The sequence below is a fragment of the Cibotium barometz genome, chromosome 29, assembly GCF_041138505.1.
Source record: "Cibotium barometz isolate CiBa-2024 chromosome 29, ASM4113850v1, whole genome shotgun sequence".
NCBI lineage: Eukaryota > Viridiplantae > Streptophyta > Polypodiopsida > Cyatheales > Cibotiaceae > Cibotium > Cibotium barometz.
In genome coordinates this window covers 24793854-24809258 of record NC_141074.1, presented here as the reverse complement: position 1 = coordinate 24809258, position 15405 = coordinate 24793854, and the positions used below count along the sequence as shown (strand labels likewise).

At 45.1% G+C, this 15405-nt stretch overlaps 1 protein-coding gene across 2 annotated transcripts in view; it reads right to left on the bottom strand.

The window, feature by feature from the left end:
• Positions 1-12394, bottom strand: part of LOC147621969 (immune-associated nucleotide-binding protein 9-like) — a 64091-nt gene extending 51697 nt beyond the window's left edge. Inside the window, exon 1 of one of the 2 annotated variants that reach the window (XM_086822997.1) lies at positions 12104-12394. In XM_086822997.1, the coding sequence (XP_086679123.1) occupies positions 12104-12356 (253 nt within the window). In that variant the 5' untranslated portion in view covers positions 12357-12394. The remainder of the gene's footprint in view (positions 1-12103) is intronic. The other variant, XM_086822995.1, reaches the window with a different exon arrangement.
• Between the last annotated feature and the right edge of the window lie 3011 nt (positions 12395-15405).

Sequence of the window (15405 nt, the reverse complement as noted above, 5' to 3'; positions counted from 1 at the left end):
GCTTTACCTAGTCACTGGAAGATTCACAATGCTTTTCATGTGAGTCTATTTCGGAAATATGTGGGACCAGATCCTGACGAGCCTGTCACAGAAGATCTGCCTGAGATTGATGAGCTTGAGGAGATCCTCCAGCCAGAACAGATTGTTTTTCACAAGGAGAGAAAGCTACCTGCCGGAAAGCTTTCCAGGAGATACCTTGTGAAGTTTAAAAATTATTTGCCTATTGATGCAAAGTGGGTAAATGAGAATTATTTTGTTGATTACCCACAGTTGTTGCAGGCATATCTTGCGACTTTTCAGTTGAGAACAACTCTTTAGAAGCCCGGGGGGATGTCACCAACTGGCCGACCATTTGGTTCATCTCCAGTTTTTGTGTCTCATTCACTTGAGGCCAGGCCGGTGTCTCATGTGAAGAGGCCAGTATTTTTGCTTGACATGGACGGGAGCCACACTCGTGCCACCCGTGTGTTAGCAGGATGGTGTCGTATGGACAGGAGCCAGACTGGTGCACCCGTGTATGACCTGGACTGTGTTCTATCCTTGGGATTGTCACGCCATGGAAGAGCCAGTATTCGTGCCGTGTCTAGCCTATGGGACTGTCACTCCATAGGGAGGCTCGTGCCTGGAACTGTGTCTTACCTATGGGACTGTCACTCCATAGGAAGACCAGGATTTATGTTTTACGTCGTGCCATTTTTCTGCCCGACAGATATTTTGTACTTGTTCCATGAACGAGAGATATGTCCATGATACTATTTGAACATGCACTCATGTTTTGCATGTTTGAAATTGTTTTCGCATGACTTGTATTTTTGTGTTTGCCTGCTAACGTGTTACTTACTGAGCGGGGACGCCTGCCCAGTGAGTCGTGAAGTTTGCTTTGTCTTCTGACGAGTTTTGTTGCATGTGAACAGGTGGTAAGTGTATTGCACATGTTGGTTTAATACTTTAATCTCTAACCTTTCATTTTATAAGGTTATATGTTCACTCTCACTTAAAAGTGGGCACCCATTTTGGGCACCCACTTAGGGGCCAAGGTGGGGAGCCTCACTTATCTTGTGTGTGTGGGGGGGTGGGTGCATGGTCACCTACCCACACCACCATAGAGCTGGCCGCCCACATGCAAACGTGGGGAGCCAGCCAGCTCTAGTCGTGCAACCCCCCCTCCAACCTTTAAAAAAGGGAACCTCCATCTCTATCGTAAGCAGCCCGGCGATCATCTTCTTCGCTTCAGGCTGCGCCAGCTTCATCCTTTCAGCAATCTACGACTATCTCTGTCCAGTAGGCTGCGTTGAATCTCCAGCAAGCTACTGTGCTTTGCATACTGGCGGCGGCTGTACTTGCTGCGCTTGCAGGCACCTACACCATCTCCTCTTTGCAGCCACGCGACTTTGTGTGTACATCTACAACCAGGCGACTGTGTGTGTGCACCTACAGTCAGGCAACCATACAAATTGCACCGCTTTCCACAACAAGGCGGCTGTGTGCTCATCTCCAGCAGCAGTGCTCCTACAGCTAGGCGGCCGGCGGCTGTACTCTGCAAACAAGCGGCCACATCTCCACCTTCTGCAGGCTGCTCATCCTTTCCATAGGCAGTGTCTTCCTTTTTCAAGTGGCTACATCTTCAACACAGGCAGCTCCTCCTCCTCCTCTTCGACGGGCTGCTGTGTCTTGGTGTCCTCCACTCATGGCTGCACACAGACAGACACATCCAGGTATTGGTTTTCCATCTACAAGTAAGTGAATTTCAGATTTAAGTAAAGAACATTGTGATAAATCTGATAAGGAATTCTCTCCACGGCAACACCCGTTCGGTGCCGGGTAGTCCAAGCTCTTGGAGAACCACGGTCCAAAGGTGCTGAGATCGGGAGAGCCAAGCGTTAGTACGGGAGTGCCTGTTTGTGCGTGGTCCTGGAACAACAGTGGGGCGCTCTCCGCAGACTCCAGTGAAAGCACAGGACCATAGAGACTAGACCACTCCAGTGGTCGCTCTGCTTCGAACATCTACTTCGAGCCTTTTGTTTGGTACTGTATTCATTTGTACATGGACATCATCTAGTTCTTGGAACCCATGGAGCATTGTATTTGTTAAATACTCCCAATAATATATTATATATTGAGGGGGGGGTCTATTTCATTTCATTTCAATTCAATTTCCAGTTGTTATTAAGTTGTCCATTTCAAATTGTGATATTAAGTTGTGCTATTACGCGTGTGGGTGTCCAACGGAGTCTATTCCCACTTGACGGGATCGGTTTCATACCATATGAATATATGGAATTTCCAGCTATCTCTCTCTCTCTATTCTCTCCCTTCTGTCTGCGTTTTTGCATCAGCATGTTCTAAGTGGTGTTTAGGGCTGAAAGAAGACTCACAGAGCTTCCGCGTGTTACATTGGTATCAGAGCATCAGGCTCAGCAAGGCTAAACGCTGTTTCAGTCCCATATGAAGGTGTTCAGGTCCAAGGTACAGGAAAGTGCACAGGTACGAAGCCCAAGGCAAGGAACACAAGATTGGGAAGAGCTCCCAGGAGGTTTGTTGGTGGTGTTCTACAAAGCCCAGAGGGGATGGCAGTCCTCTGAGCCAGATAGGTTTTCGGGCAACGGTCCCAAGGGAGGATGATCCTCCAAGGGGTGGAGTGAGAGTGCCAGACTCATTTCTCAGGAATGAAGACCAAGACGGTGTTCAGAGTCAGGGCAAGAACGGATTGGAGACTGGATGGAACAGATGCATAGATCTTATTCAGAGTCAGAGTGGTTTTGGAGACCGAGCAGGGTTTTCAGTGAAAAGGGTTGCCAGAGACGGATGGATGACAGAGGGACTCAGGGAACAGAATGGGATGATGACAGTCATCCAAGAACAGGTTGGAATCCCGTCATCAAGTTTAGCAGAGGGGGATGTCATGTGCAAGTTTTGCCCATGGACATATCCTGAAGCTAGTCCAGAAGGGGCAGCCAGAAAAAGATGATTAGAACCAAGAATTGGAGTATGAAGTGCGGATTTGGCTAGTATGGACTAGGAGCAAGACAAAGAAGAACCTGTCGGCTGCACCAATGGGCTGTCGGCTGCATGGAGAACAGCGTTTATGATATATAGACCAGTCGGCTAGCCGACCAGCAGTCGGCCAGCACTCCAAGTGTCCAAGAGCCTATAAATAGGCATGTTTGCTCATAGTTAAGATCATTCACTCCCTTATGGAGTGGGTCCAACATTAGGACTGTTTTGGGTGTTTCCACCTTTTCATGAAGGCAGCCCATGGCTGCAGATTTAGGGGTACCTTTTTGTACCATATGAATATACTGAATTTCCAGCTATCTCTCTCTCTCTCTTCTCTCCCTTTTGTCTGCGTTTTTGCATCAGCATGTTTAGGGCTGAAAGAAGACTCTCAGAGCTTCCGCATGTTACAGGTTCATTGATTTGGTTGATGCATACCAAATTGGACAGGAGATTCCTGATGAGGCTATTGAGCTCATGTTTGCAAAGGACTCTTTGAGAGGCAAGATTGCATATCTTGTGGTTTCTGCAGCATGCGAAGGATCTTGGACTCCTTTACACAAGAGGGGAATTGATGGTTGGAGTCAGACTCCACGGTCGGAGTGACTCAGATTGGGGAGGAGAGCCAAACACGAGGACCTTGACATCAGGCTACAATTTTTCCCTTGGCTTAGGAGTAGTTTTATGGCACAATAAGAGGCAGCCATCTATTGCCTTGTCGTCGACAAAGGCAGAGTACCGGGCTGCTTGTGGTGCTGCTTGTGAGGTGGTGAGGTTGTAGCGGTTACTTGGCAGGATTGTGTTTTCACTGGAGGAACCCACGGTCATCCAAAGGCATTTTTTCGTGAAAAGATTGTTGCTGATGACATCCTGCTAGAGTTCTGTTCGACGAAGGACAGTGCGGTGGACCTCTTCACGAAGTCTCTATCTCAGGCTTTGCTCCGGCGGCACTCCAAGGCGGCATATGAGGTAGCTTGGCTGAGAAAGCTACTTGTGAAGATTTGGGTTTATCAATGGATAGACAAGTTGTCATTTTCTGTGACAACATTAGCACTATACAGTTGGCCAAGGAACCCAGTTTTTCATGCTCACGCGAAGCATTTAGAGGTCCACTACCATTTTGTCAGAGAGAAGGTTTTGGCAGGAGACATTGACCACTCACTGGGGTTGGTTCTACATCCAGGAGCTGAGAGGGGGTGTTAGCAGTCATCTCCTGTCTGTATATTTACACCAGGGCCTCTGTAGTGGGTGGGTGTGCCCGCCCGGATTAGGTGTTTTCTCATTTTTCCCGACCCTCCATATTTTTCCCTATTTTTTCCTTATTTTTTCTGCTGTGGGAGGCTGTCCTGTGCATGTCAGCTACCCCTATATGCTGGCCGACTGCAAAACTGTGCATTCTGACACTGGCCGACCGCCCATTGCCTCTCTCTGCTGCTGGCCGACTTCACACGTGTGAAGGCCGACTGTCTCGTGCTGGCAGACTAGAGATGTTGCAGTCGGGTGTCTACACAGGTGCTGTCGGCTGTCCTACTGCTGGCCGACCGCACATGTGGGGCCATATAAAATGGCCCCATGGCCCCCCACTTGTTGTATCATACTTTAAGGATTTTCTTGTGTATATAGAGCAGAGTTACACGCCTCTCTCTCTCCTTCTCCATTGCTGTATTTTTCTGCAGTACACTTGCTCTTGTGTTCTCAGATTTTGTCATCATCTCCGCTGCATATTCTGACATCAGCCAGCTCCAGTCTCAACCAGCCCCATACCGATATATAGATGGGCTGGCCTCTATCATTCATATGTTCATTAGTTGTTGTGTTTGGTTCATGTGTTGACAAACCTGCCCCCTTTTGTATCCTTCACTTATGAGCCTACAAAGTTTCTTGCTTGCGATTGTATTCATTGCAGTATATTCAGCCTTTTGGCTTCATATCTCTCTCTTGCTTGCACTCTCAGTTCAGCACAATCTAGTGCTTCCTTTGCTTCCACTATGTGCACACTCTATCATGGTATCATCGCTCTAAACTTCTACATTTTGGTTTTTTTTTGGCCTCATCTTCAGCCCTGTTTTCAACCTCTCCCTTTTGCATTTTTTCTGTGATCTGCTACTGCTGGTCGGATTTCCGCTTCCTTGCAGTTCATCATTGCAGGCAACACGACACCAACCCCTTCGTTGGCTGCACTTTCTTCTCCAATGGACACATATCACTTGCAGAGGGGGCCCGGTGTGGCTGGTTGCTTTGAGGCATCTTGGTACCTATGGTGGACACTCACTTTCTTCTGAGTTGTGCGTTTTTTTTCTGAGATTTGAGCCCGAGTACAGTGACGGCTACTTCGACCATGCTTCATGTGTTTTCTGAGTCTGCCAAGTTGGATGGTTCCAACTATACCTTGTGGAAGGTGAAGGTGAAGGTGAATTGTGGCTTCTCAGGCCAAGTCTTGGATTGTGGATAGTGGTGCTACTGCTCACATGACCCCTCATTGGGATTGGTTCGAGGACTTTACTGCAAGGTCAAGCACTATCACCTTGGGTGATTCTTCTTCCGTGCCAGTTCATGGACGTGGCACCATTCCCATCTTCTGCTCCTCCAACGACAAGAGGCACTTCTCTGATGTTCTTTACATTCCGGATTTAGCATTTAACCTTTTGTCAGTGAGTGCCCTTACAACTCAAGGTGCAGAAGTGATCTTCTCTCGACAATCGATTACTATTCGTGATAAGGAGACTACTAACATCTTGGCTCAGGGAGTCCAAGATAGTGGCTTATACAAATTGACCACTTTGATCTCTCAAGGTTCTTCTTCACCTCTTTGGCATGCTCAGTTTGGCCATTTGAGCTATCAACTTCTTCAGCGATCTTCAAAAGATGGGTTGGTCGAGGGTTTACTGATCATTAAGGCTCCAGCTTATGTCTGTTTCTCGGTGTTGCTTACAAGGAAAACAACACCGAGTTGCCTTTCTGAAGGAGGCGACACAGATCTTCGACATCACTTGCTCTTGTTCATGCAGACTTGTGTGGTCCAATGAGTACGTCTTTGAGTAAGGTGTTGTACATGCTTGTGATGGTGGATGACTTCTCCATATATATTTGGGTTTTCTTCTTGAAGACCAAGGATGAGGTTTTTCAGCACTTACATGATTGGAGAACTGAGGTGGAGAAAGCGAGTGGTTCTTTGGTCAAGGCTCCAAGGACTGACACAGGGGGTGAGTTTACATCCCAGGAGTTTCAGCAGTATTGCAAGGATCAGGGCATTCGAAGACAGCTAACCATAGCATACTCTCCATCACAAAATGGAGTTGCAGAGAGGAAGAATCAAACTCATGGAGATGTCCCATGCTATGCTTGAGCACTCCTCTTTACCTCAACGTTTCTGGGCTGAGACGGCTTCTACTGTTGTCCATATTCAGAACAAGTCTCCTACAGCTGCTCTTCAAAATAAAACTCCATATGAGACTTTCCATGGTGAGAAGCCCTCTATTGTTTATTTGCGGGTATTTGGTTGTTCGGCGTATGTACATGTGCTCAAGAAGCATCGCTCTAAGTTGGACTCGAAGTCTCAACGTATGACTTTTCTTAGATATAGTTCTGTGTCCAAAGCATATCGCCATCATCACATCACATCTCATTCATTCACATCTATCCCGATTCACATCACATCACATCTCATTCATTCACATCTATCCCGATTCACATCACATTTACATCTCATTCATTCATTCACATCTATCTCGATTCACATCACACCACATCACATCCATCCCACATCACATCTCATCTATTTCACATCACATCACATCATTGCATTCCCATCCCATTACATACATTCTATCCACATTACATCACATCCATATCCATCCATATCTCATCACATCCACACACATTCTATCTCATTCATCCACATCCATCCAGTCATCCACATGCATGTCTATCCACATCCATCCATACATTCACATTCACATCCACATATTTTCACATCACATCACATTTCATCCACACATTCACATCCACATCTCTTTACACCACATCTCATCCACATCCACATCCACATATCCACATACTCCTGCATCTTCAGAGGGAGGTGATGTCACAAAATTCCTTACAGCTTCTATTTTTCTATTGTTCATGTGTGGCATGTGAAGCCTAACATGACATACATGTATGGCTGGTGTAGCCTGACATGGTGTGTCTGTGTGGCATATGGAGCCTGACATGACATGGTGTATATATATGACCATGGAGCCTGACATGATCAAAGTCTCTGGGACTAGCTATCTCGGAGTTTGGTTTCTTGACAGTGGTGCTTCTAAGCACATAACTTCTTATACAAGTTTGGTCAAACATCTAGAGAAAACACAAAGTGGTCATACTATTACATGTGCCAATAATACCCTCTCCTTTACCCTATTAAAGGAGATCTTTCTCACTACTGTAAACTTTTGTTTCAAATATTTATAAAATTTGCTTTGTGTGCCCACTCTAGCAAGGGGGGTCTTAATGTTGGATTTGTAGAGACGATAAATGATTTATCCACGATAATAAAGAACATAACAAACAGATTATGCTTACTGGATCTTTGACTCCACAAGTGGTGTGAACAAATTGGACATATATGATAAGTGTGATATTCCTTGCGTGGCAGACACGCCTAATGCAAAAGAAAGATGCCCAGTTGTGGCATGCTAGAAGCTAGCTCTGATACCAATTGTTGGAATCAGGGTTAGGGTTGCAACAATGCACACACACAAGATAGAGAAGCTTGAGAGCACACAAACTCATTATTTTAGAATGAACAAATATATGCCGGATACAAAAAAAAAGCACACCCCCCAAAATGAGTAGATAAGAGGGTGTATATATGCAATGACGAAAAAACCTCCTAGTGAGGAAAAAAGTGCCAAGACGGTCCTAAGTGTGTTCACACACATCTCTACCATATAATGCTACAATAAGAAGTTTCTCAAACTATTGCTCAACAAAGAAGATGACAATGCCTGAGATTTCTGCCTGTGTTGTCCATGGGGCGGGAGACGCCTAGGCACCATGTGGACGTGTATGTGCACACCTGTTTGGGACTGACAAGTGGTCTACATGTGTTTTGCAGGTGGTATGTATTCCCAAAAACTCAATTTACAGTTTTATGAGTTCACATGTGAATAATTATGGGTGCAGGTTCACACTCACTTATAAGTGACCGGACAACTTATCAGTGAGTGCACATTGAGCAGGACTTATTTAATACACGTGGCGGCCAAAGACCGGGCATTGGACATTATTTGGACTCCCTTCATGTAGGCGCCCCTTTCTGGACCAGAAAAGCACACGTGTGGGCTGTTTTCAACAGGGAAGCCTCTATTATTGACAAAACTCCAGATTGGAGAGGGGGCGCATGCTTTTCAGGGTGCATGAGGGCTGGTCGGCTGGTTTTCAGCCTGTTCGCAAGTTTCTACAGCCATCCATCGTGATTGAAGTTCACCGGATGCATGGGAGAAGCTGGCCGACTCTTTCTGCATGTTCTCCACTGCTGGCCGGCTGATTTACAGCTTGAATAGAGACTGGACAGAGGTTAAAAACAAGGAGGAAGAGCTGGTCGTGGGCTTCTAGATAGTCTTCTTTCCAACCGGAAGTTTGCAGGCTTGTGTACAACTGCTGGTCGCTTTCTTCTGTGGCTACTGAGGGCTGGTCGACTTGCTCTATGAGCCAGACATGAGGAAGATAATGATGTTGAGTTGTCCCGGGCTGATGTGGGAGTGCTATGGGCTGTCCATAGTTGTCCTGCATGTGCTTGATGCCGGGAATGCTCACTTGTGCTAAAATTGTCAGCGAATTCAAATATTGTGATGTTTTTCTTGTTTTCATATTGTATTGGAAGAAATAGGTGCAGCCAATGGTGAACCCTGGGCACCCGCAAAGTTGTATTGGAAGCAGACTCCTTTTTGGTAATCTAACCATAAAGGGGGAGGGTCAACCCATCTTCTAGCCCCTAGAGTGGTGTACTGTGCAACTTTGTCATCTTGTTTTATCTGGCACGCATATGTGTATTTTCAGATTTCATGATTGATTAGATTTTCCGTGTTCAGTTGCCCCTCCTTCCGTTTACAGGTGGTGAGCTTCTTCCTCCTCCTCCGCCTCCTCCTCCTCCTCCCCCCGCTCCTATTTCACCTCCAGCACGGACTTCCCCTATGAAATCTCATTCGGATGATGATAATATTTTTGTTGCTCCTCCAAAGAGCTCAAGCAAACCGGTGCCTAGATCGTATTATCATTCTGGGTTGAGAGAGCTTCCTTCTGCTCCTCCGCCTAGTACTCTTCAGCGATCTTCCACAATTACAAGGAAAAAATTCATGAGGGCAATTTGTTTGTTAACTATGCTCTTATGTCCTTTATTTTTCATGATCCTTCTGATCCCACTTCTATGGGCGAGGCTCTTTCACATGAGGCCTGGCGTCGTGCTATGCAGGCACAGCTGGATTCTATAGAGCAAAATGGCACTTGGATTTTGCAGCAACTTAAGGTGATTGGTGTGCGGTGGATCTTCAAAACGAAGTATAAAGCTGATGGCAGCTTGGACAAGCACAAGGCGAGATTGGTTGCCAAGGGCTATACTCAACGCCTAGGGTCGACTTTGATGAGGCCTTCCCTCTGACAGCTCAGATGACTACTACTCACACCGTTCTTACTCTTGCAGGACATCATAGATGGCCCATATTCTAGATGAACGTCAAGTTGGCTTTCCTGAATGGAGAGCTTACACATGAAGCGTATGTTGCTCAGCCACCGGGATTTGAGATTCCAGGAAGACACGACCAAGTGTATCGGCTGAAGAGAGCCCTGTACGATCTGAAGCAAGCTCCCCAGGGTTCGTGCCAACTGATTAATGAGTTATTTCAAAAGCTTGGCCTACACCGCTCTCATGCAGATTCAAACCTTTATATCCTCCTTGAGAGGGATTTAGTTGTTATCATTGTGGTCTATGTTGATGACCTCATTTTTATAGGTTCTTATTCTGTGAGGATCCATTCAGTCACGGATGCTTTGGAGCAAGAGTTTTAGATGACGGATCTTGGCCTTTTTGCATTACTTGCTTGGCTATGAGATTTGGCAAACCCCTCGAGGAATTTTCTTTTCTCAGCAACACACACGGGAGATTCTCACTAGTATCCCTAGGAGAAGATCCTGGGTGTGGACCAGTATCTTCTCCTAAGGATACTAGTGAGTTTTATGGAGATTTATTTAGTCTCCCCCATTTATTGAGGACATGGATTCTTAAGTGTTATATTGGATTTTTTAGACTGTCACGTCTTGCCCACTTGATGGTGCAGACTAGTATCTTCTCCTAAGGATACTAGTGAGTATTATGGAGACTTATTTAGTCTCACACATTTATTGAGGACATGGATTCTTAAGTGTGATATTGGATTTTTGAGACTATCACGTCTTGCCCACTTGATGGGACTTGATTATATCTTGGATATATGGCATCATAAGTGTTTTGTGATACCCCCGTGCGCACCATGCCTAGGAAGTTACAAAAACCCCAATTGTTGTCGGTACAGTGTTCAAGAAACCTGTGTACTATGAAGATACACCAACTAGCCTATCCTTCCATGACAAAGACAAATATGATGACATGTCCTCCTATGGAGCCTCCATGACATCAAATACTAAAGATACTCCAACCAATGCAAATGGCATGTGAGGAGAGTCCTCCTCAACAACCCCAAAAATTGAAGTGACCACCACTGAAGCCAAAGATTCTCCACTCAGCGCAAATGGCAACAGTGAAGACTCTTCCTCAAAGACCTGGCTGAAACTTCCTCTGTTCATACCTGTGCCCTGATGCAATGAAGCACCTTGGATGTGTGCTCAACCCAAGAAATGAAAAAAGCTGAAGCGCACACATGCATCTCCTTCACACTCATCCTCCAGTTGCAAAGACGGTTTCAAACCATCCACAAAACACTCAACCTGCTCCGACCACCGGACAATCCTCGGGAGCATTGGCAAAAGCTTCAAAAAACGAGCGAGATAGCCGGTTATCGATTTGCCATGCTTCTATATAAAACACTCCTGATGTTTCTTCAATTCTCACTCGTAATCTATGGGAATAAACTGCTTCAAGACCGCCTTGCAGCACTCATCCCAGCTACATTCATGTTGTTGTCATGCAATCAGACTCACGCAATGGTGGACTCAAAATAATTCTCTATCAAAACTTTTCCATCTAATTGGGATTCCCACATGACTCAATTCTCTTGAAGTCTTGTCTGTTGACACATATGCTACACATGACTTCAATTCTCTTGAAGTCTTGTCTGTTGACACATATGCTACACATTAAGCATCGCATTCTTTATTTTAATTCTCAATGAGCGAGTCACAAGCGTGCTTGTTATAGTACCAAGCTTGTGCACAACCGAGAGCTTTTTCTTGCAGATGACATCCACATTAAGCATCATGTTCTCTACTCTCAACGTGGGAGTCTCACAGGCAATGCTTGTTACAGAGAAAAAAGACAAGATCGCCATGGGTTACCAACACAAGCCAAACAAATGCCCAACGTTGAGATTTCCATGGTCAGCAAGCATCCAAAGTCATTGCCCTCTAAAGTATCAGCCAATGCTCATAGCAGTCACTAAAGCAACATCTCAACAGAATTACAATGCCAACCACCATCACAATGCCATGCGATAGGATTCCAATGCTTTCGAGCACGATTATGGTGATGAATAATTTTACTATGCGAGATGAGCCAGTTGAAGGTGCAAAACACTGCTGCAGCTGCGTGAAACAGCTAAAAGACGACTTCATGGCTCCCGTTTGCATGTGGGCTTTCCCAGCCGCTTTCTCAAATGCACTGGAAAGCATTGGGCGGAAGCATCTCATAGGGTTGGAGGACATGTAAAGTTTATGGATCATTGGTTCCGTTTGCCCTATGGACGCAACAACTTAATTAAGCGGTTCTTTGCTCCTGCCAACCAGCCAAGTAACTCAAACATCTTCTACCAGAGGAGAAGATCCATTTACATTCAGAAAATTTTGGGATTCTCGACCTCCTACGTAATGATTGAAATGTTACACAGCTAGCTAGAAAAGGGGCGGCACAAGATACCAGGAGTGTCCACGACGCGAACGCAGCGGCCGTCGGGGAGGGTGGCGGACTGGAGCTGGGAGGTTTCAGTAACTGCCGCGGAGCAGAGCTTGGACTTGAAGGCTCGCCTGCCCAGGATGGAGTTACCGGTGGCGCTCTTGCCGTTGCCCGTGCGCCCCACTAACACCAGCGTGGAGGGTGAGGGTGGGGGCGGAATCTCCCAACCCTCCTCCCCCACCTCCATCTCTGCTCTCCTGACGCGAGAACCCCCCATCGACGCGATCACGTTCCAGCAAGTACCCTACGAAATTCAGGCTACTAGAATGTACTTACACATTATTTATTCTAATAAATTCTTCTTTTTTTTAAGTAGATATTTATATTTATAATATTAACACTGAAAGTTCTTTACAAACTAGTTCAAAGGGGCCCACGGCCAGAACCTATAGACTAGGTTATTTACATTGCAGTTTGGCCCAAATTTGGGGAGCTTTGCCCTTACTTCATACCCTTGATTCCCCTACATAATATCATGAGTTAGGCACCCCTAGTATGTGCAAGGATCCCTTACTTCATACCCTTGATATCCCTACATAATATCATGAGTTAGGCACCCCTAGTATGTGCAAGGATCTGCCAACCTACAGATCAGCTAATCCTAGATTACAAAGAGTAGATAGCCTGAAAAATGTTAGCATTCTTTAACATGTTAACATAATAAATGGACCAGCATAGATGAATACACTTATACATCACCTAGTGTTCCCCCCCTTCTGAAACACTATGCTTATTCCCGGATATCCAAATTTCCCATAAGCAACCAAATCTAATAATATTAAATATAAAATTAATATCATCTTCAGAATCTACCCCCTTCTAAGAACCCAGTCCCCCCACAGTCCCATAACTCCTAAAGATTTGGCTACCCATTTCCCAATCTTAGCCCAAGTTCCCCTTATGGGCAGGATAGTCCCAGAATGCATGCCTTCCATCCTCCATAGCTTATTTACACCTAGGGTAGCAACACTGAAGTGAAGTTTCTTTGAACCAACTTGAAACCAAGAGGGAGACCCAGCAGGCATACTTTCCATAGGAAGACCTAGAATTTTACTGGAATGTTAGCCTCCCACATCAATTTCCATCTCTTCCTCCAGGTTCAACTTTCCAATTGACTTTCCAGACCTTGTTACAGTATTCAAAATTCACCTCACTTTTCCTTAGCTCCAGGTACAGAGCCTTAGTTGTTCCTTTGTCTAGTTTCACCCCATTAAACCACATCCAATCTTTCCTCTAGCAAGAGACATCATAGGCAGTAGACACCCAGAATTTTTGAATCTCTACCAATATATGTCCAGCCAGTTGTTTCTCTCTTGGGAGAAGATCAATGTCAATTACCCGTTGATCAAGCTCCTTCCATCCAACAAGAGCCCAATCTCGACAGTCTGCTAAATTCCTCAAGCCTTTGTTGTTCAATCTTTTTGCAAGGGTAGTGTCAAGAAGAGCCAAACGGGGGTTAAAATTAAGGGACCACTTGATTCCAAGGTTGAAGAAGGAGTTTACTGTGGCTCTGGGGCAACCATCCCAAAGAATTAGTTCTAGCACATCCTTCCATTTCCCACATAAGAAGTTGCAAAAGGGGGGAGTTGGCTATCTTGAGAGGGGCGAAGGAGAGGAGCTTATTTCTCCAGCTCATGACCAACCATCTGCTTTTGTGAAGAGAACAACTGAAACTTCTACCACCTCCTTAAGCATTCTAGACCAAAGTTCTTCTTGTAGGAGGCATTTAGGTAAGAGTGGGGCAATTCTAGCTAGGGCATGGGTGGGGAGATGAAGTATACCTATGCCACTTTCCAATTTAGGCATGCATACCTTGTTCCAGGCTACAGCTCGCGTTGAAATTTTGCATTAGCTCGGCTTCATCTCTCTCTCTCTCTCTCTATCTCTCTCTCTCTCCCTCTCTCTCTCTCTCTCTTGGCCATGAGTCTAGAGACGTCAGTCAACTAGACGTGAGTCTAGAGGTAGGTATACCTAAAATTGAATCAACAAATTATTACTACTTTAAAGACTTGTAAGGACATACCTACTCATGTCCTTTTAGGATTTTCTTGTCATACAATCTGTACTAGCTACAATTTCCAAGGAAAATTCTTGTCCTTTATAATTATAGGAACATTAAAGCATAATTATTGCACAGTAAATGCACACCAACCTTGTTATTGGCCTAGTGCATAAATTTATGTGCCCTCGTAGTAGGTAGGCCTACTTTATAAAACTAAAGTACGTGAGCTTATTCATACATAAAAGGCATGAGCCTTCAGACGTGAGCCAACATGCATGAGTCAATACATGCGAGCCTAGAGATGCAAGCCTAGTTCATACAAAAAAAGGTATGAGCAATTCACACAAAAAAGGTGTGAGCCTACAAACGTGAGTCAACACACATGAGCCTAGAGATAAAAGCTTGGAAACGTGAACCTGGAAACATGAGCCTGGACACATGAGTCTAGAGATATGAACCTAGAGACGTGAGCCCAACCAAAAAGAAAAAAAAAACCAAAACTCATTTTTAAAAACCTATTTTTAGTGCTACAAAAAAAAAGTTTTTTGTAGCTTGAGCAAAGAACATACGTGTTTGCAGTAAGTTTCAAATATGCTTCAAGAAGCACTAGAGAACATTTTTATGAGAGTGAAACCCTTGATGCAAACTCGATATGGACTAATTGTTAAAAACAACAATATAGTTGACTATAGTGCATCAAACGACACTTCCTTAAACCCACCCAGCCTTTAGTCTTAGCGAACAATAGAGAACTTCCTTACTAAGAATGTAAAACTCCTTCGGATCCACCTTCAATGGATCTTTGGGGAAGAAATGAGCCGATGAGATATAAACATGAGTAGAGGAACAATGTAACACCTAGAAATAGGAGTTGCCCCACAATCCTCTAAGCCCCAGATTCAACCAGTGGCTTTGTAAACTATGCCATAAACTTCATGCAAAAGGCATTAAGCTATCCTATTTTTGGGTGAAGCTCTAGTGAAGGAGTGGGAGCAAGACCGGGAACCTCAAGGTTCGCTTCCTCGGGAAGTGGTCAAACCATGTCAGATGCCACAATGTTTTCATTTGGTGTCGATCCAAAGCAATAATTATCCCAAGCTGACCAAGACTAGCAAGCAGGTCAACAATTGTTGCAGTTATGACAATCATAACATGTCATCTCCTTTGTTGTGCGAGTAGGGATAAGTGTTCCACTCAGCAAGCATGAGTCCACTTTTCACATGAGCTCATTATAGAAGCGTCTTCCCCATGGAACCAAGTTCCA